We start from the raw sequence: 27,149 nt of genomic DNA, 5'->3' as shown, positions 1-27,149 counted from the left end.
CCACCTCGCCGAAGTTACTTAAATACTTCGGAAAGGTTAAATAAAATGAACTTTGTAGATCACGAAAATAAATTTATATTTAAACTTGTTCCAATTGGTAAAAAAGTGGTAGAACCCGTTGTGGTTCGACTCCGGCGGCACCACCGCCACATCTATTTCTGCCTATCAACAGCCGCGTTAAGCGCTGCTATAATATAAGGAAGATATGTTTTTCAGAGGTATTCCAGTTTAGTTCTCAGGACTAGCGGTGCGTTTGTAGCCGTAGGAATCGAATCTTATCTGGGGTTGATTAATTACAGATGCCAATGGACGGCAGTAGCATCAGGTGGACTGCAAGCACGTCTTAAACTTGTTCTAGTTAAATAACTACAGTGGAGTATATTGGCACAAAGTCCAAACACAAATGCTACGTTTAGTTGATTCTAGCAATTAATTCAATTCCGATGTTTGGTTCGAAATGAGGTCTCGACAAGATAGGTATCTGTTTCGATCCTCGAGCACGAGGGAATCCATCAAGATTTCTCCTTCAGCCAACAAAAACAGTGAAACAGTGCATTACATATAAATAATAAGTTGAAATGTTTTATTGTATGTACTTATAAACTTTTCAAAGGTTGTGTATATTAATCATTATATCTTGCTTTAACGGTGTGAGAAAAAGTCATAAAGGAATCTACACACCTAATAATTCGTTACAATTGGTCAGCTCAGTGAATTGTCGTCTAAGCCCCCTTAAGGACAACGTTATTATAATTGACCATTATTGTCTAACTGGGCAAGTTGGGCAATAATAGTTTGTCGACAATCCTCTAATATATTCTGACTACATATCCTCATAGGCAAAGTTCCCAAATAGATAAAACAACAGAAGCTCACGAAAACCAACATTTATTTACTAGGCGAAGTTTAACTTCGACCTACTTTAACTTTCACCGAAGATTCACGCATTTAGGTATAAATCTAAGTTTCCTCGCCACAGTTCGAAGTCGAACCTAGTTTTCAACTTTACTTCAAGACTTCTTGCTTTCAACTGTTTACGATTTATGGTGTTTACTTCACTTACTGTGTTTTACGGACGAGTAATGAATATACATTAGTTCATGATACATATTGCTGCAGTATTTGTTACTTACGCAAAAATCGTAGAACTCTTTGTGGTTCGACTCCAGCGACACCACGACCACGCCTATTTCTGCCTCATAACAGCAGTAGTTAAACGTTGTTGTGTTCTGGTTTAAAGGGTGTGGTAAGAGAGACAAACTTTATTGAGGATTTTCAGCTTAGCCCTCAGGGGTAGCGGCGTTAAAAATCCCACATAATCCGGCGTCGCTCCCACGTCGTCGGGTACCTTTTGAAGGTTTTCCCGTCATAAACAAAAAAAAAGGTTATGTGGGATTTTACCGCACTAAAACCTCCCTGGTGATCGTCCTCAGGACATACAAACATTAAATTATATATGTAAAGGATTAAACTGTAATCGATTAACTCAGATCCTTCTGAATTGCATCGTTTCAAAGACAAAAGGCATGCACATCAAATGTTAGGGGCTCAGGCTATTTGTTTCGATAAGGCTGCATCGCTCCATTTCCATTCTAGTCACGTACTATTGCTAGTTCAATCGTTAGTGTGTTCGGAATTCACTTACGTGGTTTCTAGTGCTCCATGGTTTATAGTAGCTAATTGAAATCTGAAATGTTGGGTGGAGTAAATTTGTATTTTAAGACTGAAGTTTTTTTTTTTTTAAATAGGAATTCTGAACTAACTTGTCTAAAAAGCGTTTCCAAAGATTAGACATGTGCCGAGTCAGGTCGAATCGAGTCAGTACTCGAGTACTTACATAAACTCGCATACTCGAGTATTAATAAGTGATACTCGAGTACCAGTGATACTCGAATACTGACGGTACACGTACACTGACTCCAGTCTTACGTACCTTATATAGGCATACAACCTGTTTGCCTATATAAGGTACGTAAGACAGTCCACCTGATGGTAAGTGGCTACTGCCGCCCATGGACATCTGTAATCAACCCCAGATAGGATTAGATATTCCTACCTGAGGTCGGCCACAGATGCGCCGCTACCCCTGAGGACTAAGCTGGAACGCCTCGGAAAAGTCTGTCTCCCTTACCACACCCTTCAAACCGGAACACAGCAGCGCCTAACACTGCTGTTATTAGGTAGAAATCGCTGTGGTGGTGGTGCTGCCGGACTCGAACCACAAAGGGCTCTACCACCTTCACTTGCATTTGCACAAACTTGTTTAATTTTGTTTTGATTAGGCACCTTTTTTTGGTCTTCGCTATTGGACTATGTGTTACAAAGTACTCGAGTACTTCGTCAGTAACTCGAGTACATTGTGAGTACTCTGGACTCGAGTACTGATTCCATTTTTTTTTATATGAGTACTAAAGTACTCGAATACTAAAAATGGCCGACTCGGCACCTCATTAAAATGTATTTTTTTTTTTATAATATAGGAGTAACAGACGAGCATGCAGTCCACCTGATGGTAAGTGGCTACTGCCGCCCATGGACATCTGTGATCAACCCCAGATAGGGTTAGATATTCCTACCTGAGGTCGGCGACAGATGCACCGCTACCCCTGAGGACTAAGCTGGAACGGCTCGGAAAAGTATGTCTCCCTTATATGTATCTCCCGTATGTCCACACCCTTCAAAACGGAACACAGCAGCGCCTAACACTGCTGTTATTAGGCAGAAATAGGTGTGGCGGTGGTGCCGCCGGAGTCGAACCACAAAGGGTTCTACCACCTTCAAATGTATGTGAAGACAGTGGCGTAACTACATAAGAGACCCTGGTAATTCATTGTACTTTAACAAAACTTCAGCGTTATTCCTAAATTAATTGTGTTATCAAAATCACTTAAAATCTTCCACTTGTACAAGGAAAGGATGAAATACCCATTTAAAATAAACTCAACGACAAACTCTGGGAACAATCTTCAAGCTTTTATTGTTCTTATTATCTTGTGAATTTTGTTTATTGTGGCCCTTTACTGTGTCGAAAAAGTTGGAGAAATTGCGGGGTGGCTACCCCCAGAATTAGGAGGTAAACATTTTTAAAAGAGCCTTGTACATTTTACGTTGACGAGTTTTCGAGAGCATCTCAAATTAAATCCTTTCAAACGGAAAATATAACTATAACACTTTTTTGTTAGGTTAAGCATAGAATTGTTATATTTGTTATCCATATTATTTTTTCACTTGGTTGTCTATTTAAACCTTGATTGATATCTGGAGACTTATCATACGCTCATTAGATTGAAATGATAGTTACCATATTTGGCTGCAATTCAGAGAGTTTTAGGTAATTGGGTGTTGGTAATAAAACATATACTTAACACAGAAAATACTATAAGGAAAAGTATTGATAGCAGCATGTCAAATGTATTCTAAGAACCAAAATGTACGAACAATTCTAATATGTTGTACAATAATAATGATATACTCTGAATGTAACTCCTACGTGCACATAATCCATCTCATATATAAAATTCTCGTGTCACAATGTTAGTTACCGTACTCCTCCGAAACGGCCTTACCGATTTTCACCAAATTTTATATGCGTACTCAGTAGGTCTGAAAATTGGCTACTATCTATTTTTCATACCCCTAAGTGATAAGGGTTATTCACCCTTAACATTTTTTATTTATATGGCAACACAACGTTTGTCAGCTAATATCTTATAAAATAATCAGCAAATATTTATTCTACTGAAATTAAACCAGATTTTTAATCGTCACGAATATTGTTTCAAAATATCTTAATCAAACGCTCTCGCACTTAACTAAAAATCGTTACAAGAAAGTCTTACTTAAAACAAAGATACCAGGATCAAATGCTTTGCAAGTTAATAAAAATAACGAGGTGAAAATAATGAAAATGGGATTCAAAATTGGTATCCTGGAAGTAAAAGGAAATATGCAAACGGCATCCAGAATTGGAAATAAGGGACGTTCGTGTCCCCAGGTCGTTATGGAGTAAGTTTGCCAAGAGCGCTGCTTTCCCGGAGACACTTCCAAATTAGCTTTTTGTTTTAAGTGGTGGATGTACGTTTAACCAATATATGAATGTTTGTCAAGAAATAGGATGGTAAAGGAAAAGTGTGGTCATAAGGCACTACCGTCACACCGTTTCTACGTAATAACAGCAGTGTTATGAAGAGACCCGTACCTAGCAGCGGACGGTACGCTGGTATCCCGTTTTGAAAGGTAAGGAAGGCATACTTATCCGTGGCGGTCCAAATTTGCCCTAAGGAGTAGCAATGCATCTGTGGCCGACCTTAGGTAGGACTCTTATCTGGATATGTTTACAAATATCCATGGGCGGCCATAGATTAGTAAAGATTACTCACACCTAACAAGAAAATGTAATCAGTTTTGACAATTGAAATTGTCACTGTCATCTATTTTCGTGTTTGAATAATATTAAAATATGTAGTTTCTAGATCATTTACGAATGAAACGACATTTTCTCCGTACTTTTTCTTCGATTCGTGTTTTTTGTACTACTTAACTGCGCATGTCGGCATTGTTCCGCGTAAATTACACCATGACAGCCTTAAACGGCTGACAATTCTGTCATCCGTTTAAGCCTTTTAATGGTTTCAATTACAAGGCGGTGAGATATCTATACTCATCTATGTGGGCGGCAGTAGCCACTTACCATCAGATGGACTGTATGCTCAGTTGCTACTTCAATATTAAAAAAACACAGCTCAGGAAATCCTACTGAGAATCTGAACACAACAATCAATCTAAAAAACTTAATTCAAGTATTCTACAAAAAACCTAAATGTCCCAAATTAAAGTATAGAAGTAGACAGCACTATAGAAACAATTGTATTATTCCCGAATTGAACGGACTCGGCCTTCATTACCATTTTAGTAAGGAATGAAAACACCTATTTCTTTTAAGTAGGTAAAGTCTACGATTTTATTCGAATTTCCCCAGAAAGTGGGGCTTTTGATATCATTTTAGCGTTCGCAGAATTGTTTTATTCGGATATGTATTCAACCTTTGTAACGAGTATTGGTAATTGGACGTCCTTTTTCCCTTCATGTGTTTTAGGTGCAAATCGCTGATGATCTATCTTGAAATGTTCAATGTAATATTCAGTCGGAGTCATTACTGTACTATTGATCTTTCACTTTTTTCAACCGTAATGAAATTTTAAATCAATTTACCTTTATCTTACCTATAACAAAATGCGCAAGGTTTTGTTATACTCGTATTTATTGAACATGAAAATTCGTACCTTCATTGGAATGACAGTATCGCCATCTGGCCAAAATTGGTCGTACCAACTCTGAAGCCTTCGTGGGCTCATTCACAACACATTTGCTAAAGATGATCACTTGATCAAATGCATAGTTTACGATTAAATCCTTACTAATATTGATTAAAACAATCGATTGGTCCAAAAGACTGATTAATCGATCTTAGATCGCCATCCCTAGTTCCCGGATTTCCGGGATAAAAACTATCCTATGTCCTTTCTCGGGTCTCAGACTATCTTTTTACAAAATTTCATTAAAATTGGTTCAGTGGTTTAGGCGTGAAGAAGAGATAAACAGACAGACAGACAGACAGAGTTACTGTGGGATTTATAATATTAGTAAGGATTAAAAAAAATGTATTAAGTTAGTTATAACCCCAAACTCATATTTTTTTGGTTGTCGTTTTTTCAGGCACTATAAAATACTAAAATATTTAAAATGCCGTCAACCTCTTTTCAAAAACCTATTTGCAATATATTGTTCTTTAATATACCTTCTTGGTTTCAATGTCAATAAATAAAAGATATCATTATTGCTATCTATATTATTGACAAATTAAGTCGGCATCATTTTGGATGATTTTTTAACTTTATTTAATTTGTGTTATGTGTTGATTAATTTATTAAATAACTTGGATGAGTGATACAGACGGAAAACAAAACCCTAAACATGAAGACCAGGAACCCTTCCATATACATAAAACATCTGATCTTATCATTAATATGGATATTACTGATAATCCAAAGATGAATGTACCAAATAACAACATTATTGAAAATAAACCTAAAAATGAAATACCAGTTATAAAAATGCTTAATACACGTCCTGAAGAAAACAAAATTAAAGAACACACAACATTAGAAATTGAAAATAATGTAGAAATGGTTGGAATGGATGAAAATAGTGAAAATAATGGAGAGAGTGGTAAAATTGAGAACAAAGATACATATGTAATAATGAGAGTTTATGATACATATTATAATCAAGAACAGTATCCACAACAGCAATATCAAAAACCAATGTATCAGCAACCTGGCCAGTATTATGGAGGTAAGAACAATATATCTTTATCTTATATATAAAATCCTCTTGTCGCAATGTTATTTACCATACTCCTCCGAAAAGGCTTTACCGATTTTCACCAAATTTTATATGCATATTGCATATTCAGTAGGTCTGAGAATCGGCTACTATCTATTTTTCATACTCCTAAGTGGTAAGGGTTGTTCACCCTTAACATTTTTTTAATCATATGACAACAAAACGTATGCCGGGTCAGCTAGTATTTTACCTTTAAGTATATTAAGTGTATATAATAGTAGTATGATAAAAATACCAGATGTGTGATAAGAATGTAGTCTAGTGTATTTTCGGTTATATCAAAAGTTGCAAAATGTGAAACCGAAAACTTGATTCTAAATAAGTACAAGGGCAGGGACATGATGGCTTCTTCTTATACGAGTATATTATGATAGTAATAGAAAATTGGCATGCAATCCACCTGATACTAAATGGCTACTACCAGTTATGACCGGAATTGGAAATTAAAATAGTTATGACTAACCACAGGTAAAATTAAAATACCATCTGAGGTCGGTCATAGATGCGTTGCCTACCCGTAAGGAATAAGTTGGAACGCCTCGCATAATTATGTAATTATGTCTGTTGCCATGATCTACAATTTTAATGATAGTGTACCTCGACCAAACTCGTTATAATTCACATATTCTTCTTATTAATTTCCTCGATCAATCAAAGTACTTATTTATTATAACTCTAATTTCCTTCGAACTTCTCATAATGCATGCATAATGCATAATCTTCTCATCTCTATCGCATTAATGTGAAATGTCTGAAGGTGGTAGAACCCTTTGTGGTTCGACTCCGGCAGCAACACCGCTACACCTTTTTCTGCCTAATAACAGCAGTGTTAGGCGCTGCTGTGTTCCGTTTTGAAGGGTATGGTAAGGGAGACATACTTTTCCGAGGCATTCCAATTTAGTCCTCAGGGGTAGCGGCGCATCTGTGGCCGACCTCAGGTAGGAATATCTCTATCTGGGCTTGATTACAGCCACTTACCATCAGGTGGACTGCATGCTCGTCTGCTACTCCTATATTACAAAAAAAAATACAGCTTACGTCCCTTACATTACAGGATATGCACCGAGCTACGGAGAGCCTTTATCTTACGACCCATCAACGCGAAACACCTTCGTGAAATGCGTTCTCATCATTGTTCTGATCATGCTTGTATTGACGGCTGCGTTCATAACATTTGTTCTTGCATCGTAAGTATTTATTTAAAACTGTATTATACCGTAGAAATTGATTTAGTCCAAACCAAACTGCTAGTCCGCTCTGAATATAGAAATGAGTCGCATCGCCATAGCAAATTGTATAACTACACCTGCTCGCAACTACTTCAGAGCAGACTAGCAGTTTGGCGCGGCTTATACAAAGGCGATCTTAATGCTAGAAGCATTCCCTACCAGTCAACCATTGGTTAAAAGAGCAAAATATGCAACGTATTTATATGTAAAATAATAATAAATATATACTAGGAATACTACATTTTATCCGTATCCATATAGATTGGATATTTTTTGTCTCCTTTATACAATTCGTTCTATTATAATCATAAAAACTCCACAATCATTCTTATTCTACCAATTTTATGTGCACGATTACTATACCCATTGTTATAAGACAGACAAAAAATTAATAATAATATCATTTATTCAAGACAATTGCAGCACACAGTACAATTTTAAAACTAAATATACAAAGATGAAAATCACAAAATACATTGACAAAAAAAAGAACACAAACACAAAAACAAAAATAAAAATAAAAAAACGCACGTTAACAATACAATCAAAAGGGAAAAAACAAAACAAAGAAGGTTATAATTACCTAGTGTTGTTAAAATAATATGCGCTGCAACAATCGCTAAAGGGAACAAACACAGAATTATGCCAAAAAAGACCCACAATCCTACTACAATCAAATGACAAAACGTTCTATTTTTATAAGCGTTAAAGCTTAAAAAAAATCCCTCAGATCTCCATCAAATCGAACCGTATTTATCCTTTTATTGCAAACAGACGCTATCCCGAAGAGCTCTTCAACTGAAATTAAATTGCAATTGTAAATCTAGGAACTAATCCGAGTTAAACAAGCGCGCCGGATTGGCTTTTAAAGTAATTGCACTGTACTCATTAAGTCCGGTAGTGTTCTATGAGCTTTAAATATCGTTAATAATCCTACTCCTTATAACGGTGTTAAGTGCTGCTTTTCCAGTTTGAAGATCTTGTAAAGTGACCAAGTAAAGAAAAAAATCTTGTAAAAAACAGTAGTAATATATACGACGAGAATGCAATGCCAGGTGCATTGGTAAGTGGCCATGGACATCTGTAATCCACCCCAGATCAGATTAGACTCCTACCTCGTCGAGGTCGGCCACAAATGCGCCGCTGGATGTGGACTAAGCTGAAACGCTTCGGAAAAGTATGTCTCCTTTACACCCTAAATTAAACACAACAGTACCCTTACCAGGAGTTTTTACGTTTCGACAAATATGACTGTTTTGGTATTTGTTTACGTATTGGCCCATATGATTTCCTAGTTCTGACACAATCCGCTAGGGGCGCTGATTGGAATTTGTATGGGCAAGCACGTAAACAAATACCAAAACAGTCATATGTGTCGATACGTAAAAACTCCTGGTAAGGGTACAGTGCTTAATACTGCGGTTATTAGCCAGAAGTAAGCGTAGCGCTGGTGCCGCCGGAGTCGAACCACAAAGGGTTCTACGATCTCATTAACTTCTACTAGAGAGCTTTTGATAATATTTTGATTGTTCATAAATTTCAAACAGTAGTCAATATACTTTTGGTTTGAGCGTGTAAACCGTATTTAATTATAACTATCTCAGGATTTTTACTGGGATCTTTAAAATAAAAGACGTACTGCCGATTTGGAGGCTGGTTTAATGACTAAGTTCAAAATTACATGGTGGGCTCATCCGGTGGCCCAGACCGCTGACTTTGCAACGTTACACGGTGGTCTCATGCGGTGGCCCAGACCGCTGACTTGGCTAATCTTATCTAGGCTGTCGCCATAGGCTTATACATATGTAATTATAGCTAATCTAAGGCAGAGGGTTCTGTAGTTTCCATAACTCCTCCGACCTTAAGAGGAAAATTATCGGAGGCTTCGAGTTTAGAATCATTCCGATATTTTTTCTTACATTTTAAACATTTCGGCGATTTTAGCCAAATTATATAAATCAAAGATACAAGGAAAATGCAAATAACTAACCCTAAACTTACGTATCCTAAAATGTCACTGAAGCTAATGTCCACCTTTTTATTTAAAACACTTTCTATCACTTCACTATGCTTTAATGAAAAGGCCATGTATTTCACTTCGTCTAGACTAATTCCTTTCATATTAATTACACTTCGTTCGGGTAGAGTCATATTGACGTGCAACTGAGACAACTCTACAACAGGAATCCTTTCTATAACTTGAGTTTCCACAAAAATACGATGACGAAGGTGAATTCCGTGGACTTGTAGGTCACAGGGTTCATCCAGTGTAACCAGGTAAATACCAAATACAAGCTGTTTACTGATCTCTTCACCACATTGCTTAGTAAGGGTCGTTCTCAATCTACTATAAAGGAGCCAGCTATCTGCGTTGACTTCCTGGACTCTAACTTCCTCAATTTGTATTTCACGCTGTTCACAGGGTGTATGATCTTTGTCATATTTCATCAGCTGCTCGACGCAGGTAAGTTCGTTGTATAAGGCTTGATTGTCTGCAGTGCAGAGATAGTGATCGCCAGCAGACAATGGACGACAAGGTTTTATCAGCGGTAAGTACTTTATCCCTTTCGCCAGAAGGTAAGGAAATTTAGGAATTATAGCTAAGGTTTTGTTCTTAGATTCATGGAAAATTGGTAAGGAATATATCTTAAAATAATTATATCTTGACTTATCAGTAAGTGGGATTTCCATTATAAATGTAATCTGGTTATCTCTAATAAAGGATTTTACACAAATGGTTTCCTCGATATTTAGTAAATTTGTCTCTACTGGTGGATATACCAAACTCCCATAGTCAGAAATTAACTTTAGATGATACAATAATTCTGTGGAATTAACAATCGATTGATGTAATACTGAAATTTTACTTAATGCTAATGCTGTTTCAATTTCACTTAGCCGAGCAAAGATAGTATGAAAACTACTCGTGAACATTGAAAATAATCCTGTAAGGTAGGTTAAGAAAACCCAATCGTTTTGCTTAGTACTTAAATCTTTCAAAAGCAATTCAATCTTTGCTAGGCGATTATGAAGATTTACAGTATTCTGATTTATTGTTTCAGACACATTAATAAAGCTGTCAAACATTTTAGAGACTATTGTTAATTTTTTTTCAGTAATGATTTGATTGTGATTTAGCTCAGAAATAAGTTTTTCATATCTTATTGCGTCATCGTGGTCTAGATTACCCGTAATTAACTTTATAACAGAACCCAATGGATTTATAAGTCCTCTTTTAGAACGTTTATTCGGAACAAGTTGTCTATATTTTTCTATAGTAATATCACGTATAAACTCTGTATGTATTTTCACATCTATTAATTCTTGAGAATAGGATGCGTTCCAATCTATAATTTTACACATTTGTTGGTAGTTAGTGGATACGTGATAAAAACTGTTGTAAATTTCTTCGAGACTTACAAGCTTTATTATAGTCCAGTGACCTGTTTGAATATATGCTTGGCCTTCTTTTACCGGAAATATTCCAGGATTTCCTTCAAGGCTTTGAAGATGAAGTGCCAGCGCAGGCATCACTGCCAGTAGGACGCCACACCACCTGCGGAGGGCGTTTGACATTTTTAATAGGGGTCTTTGAAATTCTTTCTCCTATTTTTATCGGTAAAACATTTTTGTCCGCTTGACCTACAACCTTTGCCTTTAAGTATCTTGGTTTGTCCTTACTTTTACGTTTATTAACATCTTTGGCAAAAATAGTATCGCCTTCACTAAATCTAACAACTTCACCACCTTTCCTATCTCTATTTTTTTCTTTTAACGCTACCATTCTATCTGCAAGATGCTTATACATTACTTTTATTCTTTTCGCATGATCTTGAATAATTTTCTGAAAATATTGCTTTTCTAACTCTATACTATATGGATTATTTGTATCTGTATGTCCGAAAACAACTTCGAATGGAGTAAGTTCAGTAACAGAATGAATGGTATGATTATAAGCCATAACCGAATACGTCATAGCAGACGCCGCATCGGTACACCGTTTTTCGTAGTTTGCCAATCTATATATTTCAATTAAGGTAGAGTGAAACCGCTCTATCAAACCCATTGAATTAGGGTTGTTAGGGGTGCCTATGTGAAGTTCTACTTTATGTAAATTTAAAAATTCCTTCATTAGTTGATTGTTGAACTCAGTGCCTGGGTCGGAACTTATCTTTCTAGGAATACCATAATAAGAGAAATATTTCATCAAGGCGCGGACCACTTCCGGAGTAGATTTGTTTGAAATTTCAATAGCCTGTCCTAATTTGCTAAACGCGTCAATAAGGGTCAGATAAGCTTTACCTTCGATGCTAAAAAGATCTATAAATATTTCTTGAAACGGAGCATTCTGAGTTTGTGTTAGTTGTAAGACTGGTTTGATGGGTCTTCGGTCATATTTCATTTTCCGACATGGCTCACAACTATTTATAACGGCCGTCACTGTTTCCTGCATTTTATCCCAATAATAATTTCTACGAAGCCTAACTAATGTCTCTTTAATGCCACGATGGCAAGTTTTTCCCTCGTGGTATTTAAATATTAAATCTCTCTGTTCACCTTCATCTTCAACGTATATTATTCGTTCTGTGCATTCATAAAAATTAAGGCCTTCTTTAAAATTTTCAATTATTACGTTACTGAATAATCTACGGTGCTCCTTATCCTCAAAATAAATGAAATATTTAAGCTTTGGATTTATGTATTGTTTTAAAAATTATTTTACTAACTCTGGGTTATCTGTTGGTAGAAAAACCTTAAGTACTTTCTGTTTTTCACGCGAAATATCATTTACTTGCATTTCATTTTTGAGCCATGAGAACACTAAAATTTGGTTTGGCTTAGTATCTATGGCTTCGTGTAATATCAATATTCCTGTAGACTCATTCAAGGCTGAATGAACCGTACATGATTTACTGGATTCAGAGGAAGCTGGGGTAGTCATATTTTCATCTATAATTTCTATACTACTAGCAGTTGCTGTCCGACTTAGGTCTGATATGGTAATTGTCGATGAATCACTAGGTTCTAATATGTCTTTAGATTTGGACTTCTCCGTAACCACACTGTTTCTACAATTTTCATCAACGTTAACTATAAGTGATTGATTATCGTTATCTGTATCTATTGCATTTAATTTAATCCTAGAAAAGGCGTCGGCGTTGGTGTTTTGTTTGCCATTTTTATAAATTAATTCAAAGTCATAGTCTTGTAATCTGAGTCTCCAGCGCGTAAGTTTACTACTAGGGTCTTTTAGAGATCGCAGCCAAACTAAAGGTCGATGATCGGTGTATATGTAAAATTTCTTTCCATACAAGTACGGTTTGAAATGTTTCACCGCCCATATAATAGCAAGCAATTCACGTTCAATTGTACTGTAACGGGATTCAGTATCGCTAAGCGTGCGACTGGCGTACGCAATCGGTTTATCACTGCCAATTATTCCCTGGGACAAAACTGCACCCAGAGCTACATTTGACGCGTCTGTTGTAAGGATAAAAGGCTTATCATAATCGGGATATTGTAAGAGAGGAGCATGTGTTAAGAGTTCCTTGCATTTATTAAACGCGTCAATGAATTTTTGATTTATTATAATTTTGTTACGTTTTTTTAGACAGGACGTCAACGGTTGGGTAATTTTTGCAAAGTCTTTGATAAAACGTCGATAGTATCCTATTAGTCCAAGGAAACTTTTTATTTCGGTTGTCGTTGTTGGTATAGGATAGTTTAGAACAGCTGTGATTTTGTCATCGTTAGGTTTTAGTCCATCTTTAGTAATTTTATGCCCGAGATACAGTACTTCCTTGCGCAGAAACTCTGACTTATCTAATTGAACTTTCATGTTAGTGGCTCTTAGTCTGTCAAAAACGGTCCGTAAATTTTGTATCATATTGTCAAGGCTACTTCCATACACAATAATGTCATCCAAATATACCATACAGTGAATTCCTTGTAATCCACGCAAAATGTTGTCCATTGTCCTCTGGAATGTCGCTGGGGCAGTTTTTAACCCAAACGGCATTCGGAGGAACTCGAAATGTCCATTTTGTGTGGAAAAAGCTGTTTTCGATCTGTCATTCTCGTCTAACTCTATTTGGTGGTATCCGCTAGCTAAATCAAGTGTAGTATAGTACGTGCTTTTTCCTAACTTGTCAAAAAGGTCATTAATATTCGGTAGTGGGTATTTGTCGTCTATTGTAATGTCATTAAGTCTTCTAAAGTCAATTACCATTCTATATTTTCTTTCACCCGATGCGTCTATTTTTTTCGGTACCAGGTGAACTGGAGCATTCCAGGGAGAATGCGATTCTTGAACGACATTGTCTTTTAATAACTGGTCAACTTGTCTATTAATTTCGTTTTGTATAAACGGAGCCTGTCTGTAGGGTTTCACGTATACGGGATCTTCGTTTTTAATTCTTATCTGATGTTTTACCGAATTAGTAAATGTCAAGGGAATTTGGTCACAATAGAAAATATCCTTATATTCTTTGCAGAGTCTATAAATCTTTTCACGTTCTTCTTCATTTGTATGGTCAAGTCTGAGTTTAGTGTCTAAATTGTCGTCAAGTAATTTGTCTGTCTCTATGTCAGTTATATTGTGTATAAAATTTACATTACAGTCATTATTTTTATTACGGACGACAACGGCCTAAGAATTTAAATGTAAATGTTGATTAATGTAACTTGTGTATGTAATTAAGACTATGTAAATAAGACATTTTATTGCAATAGATATAAGTCCTACGTAATAAGAATAGATATGTAAGAGTAGGATAGCAATAGAGTGTAAGCATAGAATTGTAAGAGTAAGACAGGCTATGTTAGAAAGGGACGGCAATAGGACGCGGTTGCTGACTGAGCCTGCGCCTGTTGCGGTACCCAAAATAAGTACTTAAGCTCGCCTTTTTGTATGGAAAGGGGTGTACGCCTCGGAATAAAAACAAGAAGAAAAGAACTGAAGATTCAAGTTGGAGTTTTATTTGAAAACCCATAATCTACATTGGTCCTTCGAGAAGCCGGATTTAAAGAAGACTCAAGATGAATACGCCGATCGCAATGAACACAAGGGGTCGTGTTCGCTCCGAATCGGGGTACAGCGAGTCAGAAGCAGCCCCGGGCGCTAAGGGTGCGCCAGGGCCATCGCTACACCGAATTTATGAAGATTCTCCGCAGTCGCCGTCGACGGTCGCAGGAAATTCCCAAGAAAAAAGGATGGAGCACTCTCCGCCAGAAGGGGCGAGAGGGACAGCACCAGCGACGTCAACGCGGACGTCCGTCATGGGGCCACCTGCACGACCAGCTAGCACGCCACCAAGGCGTGAAACTTCATCGCCGGTGCGGAGACCTACATCGCCGGTGCGGAGACCTACGTCGCCGGCACACACCGCTCGCAGTAACACTTCAAAGCGAAGCATCGACGCACGTATGAAGATGGCACAATACGAAGCGGAGAAAGAACTCGCGGCTATAGAAGAGAAGCGGCTACTTATGAAAGAAAAGCTAATCAAATCGAGATTAGCCGCCGAAATGACTGCAATCGAAGCCGAATCTGAATATGCGGCGAGCTCATGCAACGAAAGGGTACAAGACTGGGTGGATAGAAGCATGGAACAACCAACGGCGACGAAATACAGGGAAGAACCGGAAGAGGTTCGCCCTCCCGTTAGTAAGCAACGGGGGGAGAACGCGAAATTCCAAGGCATTCAACGGCTAGCCGACACCTTAGAAAAACTAGTCGCCTCAAGACCGTTGCCTCGCCAAACAGCGGAACTACCTATATTCACGGGAGCCGTCGCCGAGTGGCTACCGTATAAGGCCACCATGGAAGATTCTACAAGACTCTTTAAGTTCTCTCCAACGGAAAATCTCCTTCGACTGCGAAACAGCCTGCGAGGGGAAGCGAGAGAAACCGTGCTGTCACAGCTATTCACCGCATCTAACCCAGATATCATCATGCGCACATTAGAGATGAAATATGGAAGACCGGAATTCATAATAGATCGGGCCATGGAAGAGCTCAAAAAGATCCCGAAATTAGGGAGCGCGAGCACCGATCTGTATGAGTTCGCGGTGAAGATTCAAAATATTGTCTATACGATAAAAAGTATAGATAGAAGAGGCTACCTACGAAACCCGCTACTCGTTCGAGACGTAATGGACAAACTGAGTCCTCATCTCATAAGCAAATGGGCGGAGTACGCAGCCAATAACGAAGCACGCATCATGGAAGATAATGAAATGATAGTACTCTCCGAGTTTTTAATGGCCGAAGCGGACCTTATGATAAGGTACACCCACACAACGAAGCGAAGCGTTCCGGTACCCGTCAGAAGAGAAGTAGCACCAAAGCGGGTTGCTACCAAGGGCGTATACACTGCGGGGGAAAGTCAACCGGAAGAAAGAAAATGCTTCATGTGTCCAACTGGGGGACACTACACTACTGAGTGCGATAAACTCAAAGCACTCGACGTCAACGAGCGATGGAAGTGGGCAAAGGACAACAAGATGTGCTTCAAATGCATGAAAAGGAAGCACAGCAGGTTCACATGCAAAGCCAAGGCCTGCGGAGTCCACGGATGTACCTACCAACATCACGCGCTACTACATAAAGAAAAAGTAACGGAGTCTACGACTACAGTGAGCACTCCGGACGACGGCAGGGAAGACGAAGCAGCCGCGCTAGTAATGAGCGTCACGACAAGGAGGTCGCCTATTACATCAGTACTGCTCAAAACCTGCGAGGTGAAACTCAGCGGTCCACGGGGGGAGGTAAATACGTACGCCCTCCTAGACGAAGGGTCTACTGTGACGCTAATAGACGAAGAATTAGCGAAGCAACTCACTAACGGCGGACCGAATCGACCTCTGAACATAAGGGGTATTAACGATCAGAGAAGGATCGACAGCGAAGCGGTCAAGGTTCGTGTCAAAGGGGTACACGAACAAGAAGCCTACTTAGTGACAGCCCGCACAGTAAAAGGACTACAGCTACATCACCAACGCGTACCGCACAACTTAGAACGGTACAAGCACCTGCGAGTTGTACAAGATAGCATCAGTAAGGGAGAAGCTCGACCTCGCATATTGATAGGTGCCGACAACTGGCATCTAATAATATCGCGACAGCTGCGCGCCGGCAAGAGAAATGAACCCGCCGCGTCGAGAACGAAGTTGGGATGGGTACTGCACGGGTCGGTACCCAGGAAATCGATTTATCAAGACCAGGCGGCCGTACTTCACATCTACGCGAGCGACGTCCAACTACAGAAGCTCGTCGAGTCACATTTCGACGTGGACTCGCTTGGCGTATCGACTAAAGAAAAAATTAATAAGCATGAGAAGAGAGCCAACGACATTTTCGAAGCGACCGCCACAAGAAAGGACGGCCACTTCGAAGTGGGTCTGCCCTGGAAGATAGATAACCCCACGTTCCCAGATAGCTACGAGTCTGCCCTTAAGAGACTACACACGCTCGAGAAGAGGATGACTAAGGAGCCGGCGTTTAAAAAGGAATACGCGGCTCAGATCGCTAACCTTATACAAAAGGGTTACGCGGTGCAATGCGACGGCAGCGAAAGGGATAGCAACGTAAAATGGTTCCTGCCGCACTTCGCCGTCACCAATCACAACAAGCCGGGAAAAGTTAGAATGGTCTTCGACGCGGCGGCTAAGGTGAAGGGAGTCTGTCTCAATGACTTCCTACTAGAAGGACCCGACCTACTAGCTTCACTCACAAGAATATTGTTCGGGTTCAGAGAAAAGAGAATCGCCGTCACAGCGGACATCGAAGAAATGTTCCTTAGGGTTAAAATCAGACCCGAGGACCAACCGGCACAGATGTTTTTATGGAGGGACAAGCCTACGGACCCTCCGAGAAGATTTAAAATGGTCTCCATGATATTCGGAGCCAGCAGTTCGCCATACCTCGCTCACAGCGTAAGAAACCGCAACGCCGTCGACTATGAAAGTAAATACCCAGAGGCGGCCACGGCGGTCAAGGAGCGACACTACATGGACGATTACCTAGACAGTTTCCCATCTGAAGAGGAGGCTATTAAAATGGTGAACGAAGTTACCTACATCCATCAACAAGCGGACTTCAACTTAAGAAGATGGAACTCAAATAGCAAGAGAGTTTTAGCTAGCATACCCGAAGATAAGAAGTCTGAAAGCGCGAATGTAAAGTTAGCAGCACACCAGAAGGAAAAGACATTGGGGCTGCGCTGGGACCCGAGCTCCGACACCCTCACCTTCAACACTGACATCAAGAGGGTTCCCGATGAGGTCAGACTGCGGTTGAGAGCACCGACTAAACGCGAAACCCTAAGCGCGGTTATGTCGGTGTACGACCCACTGGGGCTTATCAGTCAATATACGATCGTCGGCAAGATGATATTACAACGCTTGTGGCTCAAGAAGGTTGATTGGGATCAGGAATTGCCATCTGAAGACGCTAACCTATTCGACGAGTGGATAAAGCGACTCCCAGATGTCTCAGCACTAGCAATACCGCGGTGCTATAGCTACAACGTAACGCCGGAAACTCACATCGAGTTACACGTGTTTGTCGACGCAAGCGAGCAAGCCTACGCTACGGTGGCCTACTGGAGGATCGCACACGGCGATCACATAGAAACAATACAAGTAATGGCCAAGGCGAAGGTGGCTCCACTGAAGTTACTAACCATTCCGAGACTGGAGCTCCAAGCTGCGTTAATCGGGGCACGAATGGCTAACACTATAGTCAGGGAGCACAGCTGTTGGAAACCCAAACGAGTCATATACTGGAGTGACTCCCGCACCGTCCTTCAGTGGATAAGAAACGAGACGAAAAAATACACGCCGTTCGTCTCACATCGCCTAGCTGAGATCGCCGAGCTCACACATACAGAGGATTGGCGATGGGTGCCTACAACACTCAACGTAGCCGACGATGCGACCAGGCTTCAAACCGACGGGATCGACAGCCGGGACCGGTGGTTCACGGGACCGCAATTCCTACGAGCCACAGAAGAGCACTGGCCTACGGAGAACGGGGAAGGTGAAGAGACCGGGGAGACGTGTTACACCGTCTCAGAAGAGGACTCGGACCGCAACGACTCATTACCCGACATTAGAAGGTTCTCCAGTTACCTGAAGCTTATAAGGGCGACGGCACTTACTCAGCTATTCGTCGAGAAGCTTCGATCTAGAGACAAGACTCTACACTTAGAAGTGTCACACTTAGAAGCGGCCGAACGACGGTGGTTTCAACGCGCGCAGCGGGACTCCTTCAGCGAAGACTTAGCGCGGTTAAGTCACAACCAGCCGCTACAACGACACAGCAAATTTAAAAGGCTCGACGCAGTATTGAACGACGGGCTAATAACCGCAAGAGGCCGTATAGGTGCGCTCTATTCTACAACGCACTCTAATGAGCCGGTAATACTCGACGGGCAGCATCCCTTTACTCACCTGCTTGTCGAGCATTATCATCGCCGGGCGGGACACGCGAATAACGAACGAGTCGTCAACGAGCTCCGTCAACGATTCATCATACTGCGCTTGAGGCCTACAGTCAAGAAAGTAGCACGAGCATGTCAATACTGTCGCGTGTACAAGGCGACTCCGACGACACCACCGAAAGGAGACCTACCTAAAGTGAGGTTGGACTCGGGGCACCGCGCCTTCACCTATTGTGGCGTGGACTATTTCGGGCCCCTAACGGTGACTATCGGACGAAGACACGAAAAGAGGTGGTGTGCACTATTTACCTGTCTCACCACAAGGGCCATTCATTTAGAGATCGTCCAGTCGCTCTCTACGGACTCAGCTGTTATGGCGCTGCGAAGGATGGCCGCCAGAAGGGGTTGGCCGCGCGTCATATACTCCGACAACGCCACTAACTTTAGAGGGGCCGACGTCGAACTGAGAAATACATACGGAGCATGGATCGCAGCACTACGGGACTACGGTCTGCAGTACAACACCGACTGGCGTTTCATACCGCCGGGGGCGCCACACATGGGAGGAGCCTGGGAGCGCTTAGTGCGTTCAGTAAAAACCGCACTAAGCACCACGCTCAAAGAAAAGTCGCCAAAGGAAGAGGTACTGCAGACGTTAATCACCGAGGCCGAGTACAGCGTGAACGCGCGACCGCTCACGCACGTCTCCGTGGACCCCGAGGACGAGGAAGCACTAACGCCGAATGACTTCCTCATCGGCTCATCGACGGGGCTACCGCGGACGGGGCCATGCACCGAGGCGGACCGCAGCACGTGGAGAAGGGCGCAGGCACTGGCGGACCAGTTCTGGCAGCGATGGCTGCGAGAGTACCTGCCTACGCTCATTCCGCGGGGGCCGTCCAACGCACAGGCGTCACAACTGCGGGAAGGCGATCTCGTAATTGTGGTCGACTACGCCTTACCCCGCAATACCTGGCCGAGAGGAGTCGTCGAGCGAGTTCACCCGGGACCTGATGGCATCGTCCGGTCTGCAGACGTCCGCACAAAGGGAGGTGTGTTCCAGAGGCCAGCGACGAAGCTTGCCGTCCTTCAGATGGAGGAGGCTTCGAAGAATCTACGCCGGGGGGAGAATATTACGGACGACAACGGCCTAAGAATTTAAATGTAAATGTTGATTAATGTAACTTGTGTATGTAATTAAGACTATGTAAATAAGACATTTTATTGCAATAGATATAAGTCCTACGTAATAAGAATAGATATGTAAGAGTAGGATAGCAATAGAGTGTAAGCATAGAATTGTAAGAGTAAGACAGGCTATGTTAGAAAGGGACGGCAATAGGACGCGGTTGCTGACTGAGCCTGCGCCTGTTGCGGTACCCAAAATAAGTACTTAAGCTCGCCTTTTTGTATGGAAAGGGGTGTACGCCTCGGAATAAAAACAAGAAGAAAAGAACTGAAGATTCAAGTTGGAGTTTTATTTGAAAACCCATAATCTACAATTTTCATATTTGGTAACGGAAAATGGGTGTTTTATGTTTAGTTGCTTTGAACTATCTGAACTATTTTGAATTACTGTATATGCGTATCCATTAACACAGTTAACTATAGCGCTAGGCATACGCAGACCTTTCTCAAATTCATGAAAATCAAGTATGGCATCTCCCGAATGTTGGTCGACAGGCAGTTTAACTCGTTGTTCTATTCTTGAAGGTATATTTATTATATAATTTAAATTATTATTTATTATAGGGATATAAGTGGTACTCGTTTTTAATATTTGATTTTTTAAATCAATTACTGCATCTAATTGTTGTAGAAGATCATTACCAATAAGCCCATCATATCGCGCATCAACATCATATATATAAAAAGTATGCCATTTGTCTGTCGCAAAAGTTGGTAAAAGAGGTATGTCTATAACCTTGTCGTGTGCACTAGAAGCATGCGTGCTTACTACTACAAAATGTTCAGTCCTAATATGTTCACTAAAATATTCGTTAGCCTTTCTTGGACTTATAAAAGACCTCATACTACCTGTATCAATCATCATTTTTGCATCTATTTCTTCTAAATAAATGTAGGGAAGCTTTAGATTGGGATCACAATTTAATTCTAAGATTTCTTTTCCTTGATCGAGGCTTTTTCCTGAAAATCCACATCCTGACTATAATTTGTTGATTCTGATTCACCGTAAGCTACGTTAAAATTATCCGTGTCAAAATCGTTACCATACTCATTAGTTGTATTATAATTGTAACCTTCATCATAATAATCATAACCGTACGGATCGTATTCATTTTCATAATCATTTATATTGAGTTCATTTAACATGAAACCTTGTGATTTAGACTTCGAAGGGGCCGTCCTCATAGATACATCTTGGTTTTGGGGTTCTAATACCACAGGGGTATTCGATTGAACTTGTTGTAGTGGCTTGTACCCTAATTGTTGCGGTGGCTTATAACCAACCTGTAAAGGTGGTCTATAGCCAAATTGTTGCGGTGGCTTATATCCGAACTGCAAAGGTGGCTTATAACCAAATTGTTGAGGTGGCTTATAACCAAATTGTTGCGGTTGTCTATAACCAAATGGTTGAGGTGGTCTATAACCTAACGGTAAGCCCTTTTGAGGTCGATACCCGAATACAGGTTGTGGCACTTGACCTTGGTTCATAACTCGAGGTACCCATTTTTGTGCATCTTGGGGATTACTAAAATTAAATTTATACTGAAAAGGTAAAAACGGTTGTTTTCCATTTGGATAGCGTACCGATGACCTTGAACCGGATTCCAAAATTTGGTTACTACCATGAATGCGATTACGTGTATTATATTGTTCTAAGAAATTAACTTCTTCAAGGACAATGCTTAAGGCTGCTTCTAGGGTTGTGGGCGATTTGAGCCTCACGATACGCACCATATTTTCAGGAAGGTTGTATAAAAATACATTCAAAGCCGTATTGTTGTAAATAACTAATTTAGCGCGTTTTAACTCCTGATCATTAATTGTATTCACTTTTGACATTAATAACGAACGAACACCTTGAATTCTGTTAGAAAAGTCTAAAAAACTTTCACCAGATTTAATTTTTAAAGATTCTAATTCGATATTAATACACGCTTCACTACGCGGGTCTCCAAAATGTTGAATCAGCACTTCTTTTAACGCGGACCATGTAACAATATCTTCGCGTTCTGATAAAAGCGCAGCTGCATCCTCTCTTAGTCTACTCGTTATAGCATTAAAAACATAAAGATTTTGTTCTGCATTTCCTTTAAACCGATCAATCACATATTGACACTTTCGCAAATAAAGGTTTAACTGTCTTTTATCACCATTATATAGCGGAATTAAATCTAAAATTTCTTTTGGTATTTGTTCGATAGTCGTAGTCATAATGATAGAGTAGTAAACTATTTAGAGGTAGCAACTTCACTTGAATTGAAATTGGATTAACAATTGAATTTCACACACATATATAAAACAATAAAACACACAATTGAAGCACAATTAATAAAATCTAAATTAATAAAATAAAATTTTGTAAAAGTTTTATAAAAGTAAAAAAACGAAATATTTGCAAAAAGAGTAAAGAATATTTTAAAATTAGTCTTCTACAATTATCATAGAGTTTTATATGATAGTAATTTTTATTATTTATTTTAAACAATTAAAAATTGCGATAATAAATTTTAAAACGTAAACTCTCTGACATTTTCTACTCTGTGTCTTATTCTAAGAATTAAATCTCGATAATACAATATCATAATTTCATACAGACTTATTTTATTAAAACACTGTTACATGAGCAAGGTTTGATCTCAAATATAACATTTAATTTTAAATTACTGAAAAATATAGGAGGAATGTTGGAACAAAGGATTGGCGAAAAGTTGTACTCACCGACCGCTTCCGAATCCCATACTCGATGGTTTTTACACTTCACGACACAAAAGAATATTTATTTGGTTCGTCGGATTTTCTCACTATTCCTTCATTTAACGCTTACTTTTTCTTACGAATTTTGACGTCCGAAAATACGTTTATTAAGGATTTCCACGAGAAAATCTCACCGGCTGCGCCACTTTTGGTTTGAGCGTGTAAACCGTATTTAATTATAACTATCTCAGGATTTTTACTGGGATCTTTAAAATAAAAGACGTACTGCCGATTTGGAGGCTGGTTTAATGACTAAGTTCAAAATTACATGGTGGGCTCATCCGGTGGCCCAGACCGCTGACTTTGCAACGTTACACGGTGGTCTCATGCGGTGGCCCAGACCGCTGACTTGGCTAATCTTATCTAGGCTGTCGCCATAGGCTTATACATATGTAATTATAGCTAATCTAAGGCAGAGGGTTCTGTAGTTTCCATAACTATATACTTCAAACAATGTTTTTGTTTACTTTTTATTTTAAATATCCCACGGAAATTTAACAGAGCTCTTATTTACTTCTCTAATAATTAATATCAAACACAGTTTAGCATACTTGGGTCTAGGAAGTAGATTAATAAGCAAAGATTCAGTTTCCAAATCACTTTAAACTTAAACGCTTTAACTAATATTGGCTAAGCGTCGCAGTAACTTAGCCTGTACTAGCTAAGCCACGCCGCAGTTCTACAACTGTATCTAATGTAAACATTGTTGAGTTTAAGTGAATTATTGCGCAGGTTGCCCTTAAGTTTGATTGATGTGCAACTTATATATTCGTACTAACTTGATTTTTGGTTACAGTCATTACGAAGCTTATAGTTACAGCTTAATAGCTACGAAGCTTTATTCCGTACGAAAAAAAAAACAAAACGCTTATAGGACCATTCGTCCGTCTATCACAGCCAATTTGCTCTAAAACGAATTGACAAAATGAGTTAAAATTTGGTACTCACAAGAAGAAGAAGGTATAACGTAAACAACATATTTTTGAATTGAGGGGCGACTTTTAGTGGTCTTAATGAAAAACGTAAAAAGAAAATTTTGCAAACTATATCTAGTGGCATATAAAATGCAAGGGCTTGTTCTAGAGATCTCAAACATTATATTATACTTCTACAATGCATAGTTTTAAAGTGCTAAATTAATTTAAACTTGAACGCTTTAACTAAAATTGGCTAAGCGTCGCAGTAACTTAGCCTGTACTCGCTAAGCCACGCCGCAGTTCTACAACTGTATCTAATGTAAACATTGTTGAGTTTAAGTGATTACCGCCTTACTATTGGGTGGCTGCGTTTAGTTAGATTAATCAGAAACTTATAAAATTATTTGATTTCTGGTTATAGTATTTACGAAGGTTAAATTTACATAGTAGCTTAATAGTGGCCACAAGGGCTCTATACGTGAATTTTTAGGGTTCCGTGTGAAAAAAACAAAAAAGAGAACGCTTATACTCGTTGATCCTACGTGTGAATTAAAAAACGTAATTCTTATGGATCACTTGTTTGTCTATAAGAATTGCGTTTTTTAATTTTTTGTACGGAACTCTAAAAATAGGTGTGCCCTGTACCGATTATTGCTTGTTTGTCTGTCCGTCCGTCTGTCACAGCCAATTTGCTCCGAAAGTACTGGACCAAACGAGTTTAAATGGTACTCATATACTTCAAAGCTTTAACTAGAATTGGCTAAGCGTCGCAGTAAGTTGCCTGTTCTCGCTAAGCGACGCCGCAGTTCTACAACTGTATCTAATGTAAACATTGTTGAGTTTAAGTGATTATACCATCTTAGTATTTGCCGAACATTGGGTACTAGCTCTCTAGTTTGATTAATCAGAAACTTATAAAATTATTTTATTTTTGGTTATAGTATTTGCGAAGATTAAAGTTACAGATCAATAGTGAGTACAGGGCTTAATACACCTATTTTTAGAGCTCCATACGAAAAATTAAAAAAAACGTAATTCTTATTGGATCACTCGTTCGTCTGTCCGTCCGTCTGTCACAGCCAATTTGCTCCGAAAGTACTGGACCAAACGAGTTTAAATTTGGTACTCTTATACTTGAAAACTTTAACTAAAATTGGCTAAGCGTCGCAGTAACTTGCCTGTTCTCGCTAAGCGACGCCGCATTTCTACAACTGTATCTAATGTAAACATTGTTGAGTTTAAGTGATTACCGCCTTAGTATTTGCCGAACATTGGGTACTAGCTCTCTAGTTTGGCTAATCAGAAACGTATAAGTAGGAAATAATGGTGAGTTATGCATTGGTACTATCAAGTAAGAATCAAATGAAGCTTAACATAATGCGTCCACGCACTTGCCAAACAACAACAAACTTAGACAAACGTCTAGAATTGAAGCGTCTGGAGCGCCATGGAATGTCAATTTTTAGTAAACCAAGTAGAATGTGCCGCAAGTGGTTGCAATGTTTGTGAGTTTGTGTTTTGAAGTTTGCGGCAATTTTTTCTAGTAAACCAAGTAGAATGTGCCGCAAGTGCTTGCAATGTTTGTGAGTTTGTGTTTTGAAGTTTGCGGCAAATTCCAAGCGTGTCGTAGCAACATAGCGTTATGTTACGAGTATGTAGTTAGTTCATCTATACTTGAATCGCGTGAGCGGTTACCATACCAATCTCACGCGCAGAGAGTTTCGGGTTTGATCCCTGACCAGACAGACGTCTGGATAATGAATTTAGATCTGTCCTGCGTTTGTATTATTCTCTGTGAGTATAAAACGTGTCGTACTACACAAGTCCGATTAGATATGCTGTAATGATTCATGGAAGCTTTATCCTATTTATTTTTGGTCTCAACAGGCAATTCTACAAGTGTAAATCAAGCTTAACATTTGCAATTTTTTTTATTAAGAACACCCTTTACTCACTTTAATTCTAGCGGTACAAAAACTAATACTCCTACAGTAATATTTTCACGACTCGTTACTTTAATTCTAGTAGAGTAAGAACAGTTAGAATAGTAGGAACAGCAAGAACAACTTGTTCTTGTTGTAAGCCGGTAGTACGAGTTTGTCACAGAGATTAGCGGATAGATTTACTGCAAACTAACCACTAAGATATATTTGCACATTAACTTGAGTAAACTACCCGTTTACTGTTTTTGGAGAGAATAAAGTAAATATCGCTTTCATCGCTAATAACGTGATTTCCTTTGTCGTGGGTATAGACACACACAGATAAGTACCTTAACATCCAGACCTAGAATAATTGTTTAAGTATAAGATTTTGAAGGTGGTAGGACCCTTTGTGGTTCGACTTCGCCGGCACCACCGCTACACCTATTTCTACCTAATAACAGCAGCGCTGCTGTGTTCCGGTTTGAAGGATGTGGTAAGGGAGACAGACTTTTCCGAGGCGTTCCAGCTTAGTCCTTAGGGGTAGCGGCGCACCTGTGCCCGACTTCAGCTAGGAATATCTAATCCTATCTGGGGTTGATTACAGATGTCCATGGGCGGCAGTAGCCACTTACCATAAGGTAGACTGTATGCTCGTCTGCTACTCCTATATCATCCATCCCTTACTGTCCTCTTCAAAACGGAACACAGCAGTGTCTAACACTGCTGTTATTAGGTAGAAATAGGTGTGGCGGTGGTGTTGCCGAATTCGAACCACGAAGGGTTCTACTTCGGCACCGCCACCACCACCACCACCTAAACTACCAGTAATTCCTTGTAGTGTAAGTTATCAAAATGATGTAGTAAAAAACTAATGCTGACTTAATCTTTCAGAGAAGATGCGAAAGAATTCTTTCAAACACACGGTATGGGTCTCATGCTACCAGCTACGTAAGTGATTTATATATTTTTACTAGCTAACCCGAAAAACGTTGTGTTGCCATATAAATAACAAAAATTTTATGAGTGAACAACCCTTATCACTTAGAGGTATGAAAAATAGATAGTAGCCGATTCTCAGATCTACTGATTATGCATATAAAATTAGGTGAAAATCGATGAAGCCGTTTTGGAGGAGTACGGTAACTAACATTGTGACACGAGAATTTTATATATAAGATACCGAGCTTGCAGACCACCTAATGGTAAGTGGACACTGTCGCCTATGTACATCTGTGAACGCCTCCATATAGAAGAGGTTCTACCTAAAGTTGATCAAAGATACCTTAC

At 39.6% G+C, this 27,149-nt stretch overlaps 1 protein-coding gene across 1 annotated transcript; it reads left to right on the top strand.

Moving 5' to 3' along the window:
• The first annotated feature begins 5,817 nt into the window (after nt 1-5,817).
• LOC140754962 (uncharacterized) lies at nt 5,818-26,814 on the top strand. Its single transcript, XM_073090122.1, has 3 exons — nt 5,818-6,354; nt 7,460-7,592; nt 26,754-26,814. Exons 1-3 carry the CDS (start codon nt 5,940-5,942, stop codon nt 26,812-26,814), a joined length of 609 nt encoding a protein of 202 aa, XP_072946223.1. The 5' UTR covers nt 5,818-5,939.
• Nucleotides 26,815-27,149: the final 335 nt, after the last annotated feature.

This window comes from Epargyreus clarus, unplaced genomic scaffold (genome assembly GCF_041222505.1).
Source record: "Epargyreus clarus isolate Ecla_fem2 unplaced genomic scaffold, WU_Ecla_fem_2.2 ptg000032l, whole genome shotgun sequence".
NCBI lineage: Eukaryota > Metazoa > Arthropoda > Insecta > Lepidoptera > Hesperiidae > Epargyreus > Epargyreus clarus.
Note: the sequence above shows the minus strand (reverse complement) of the source record. Positions and strands in the feature narration are given on the sequence as shown.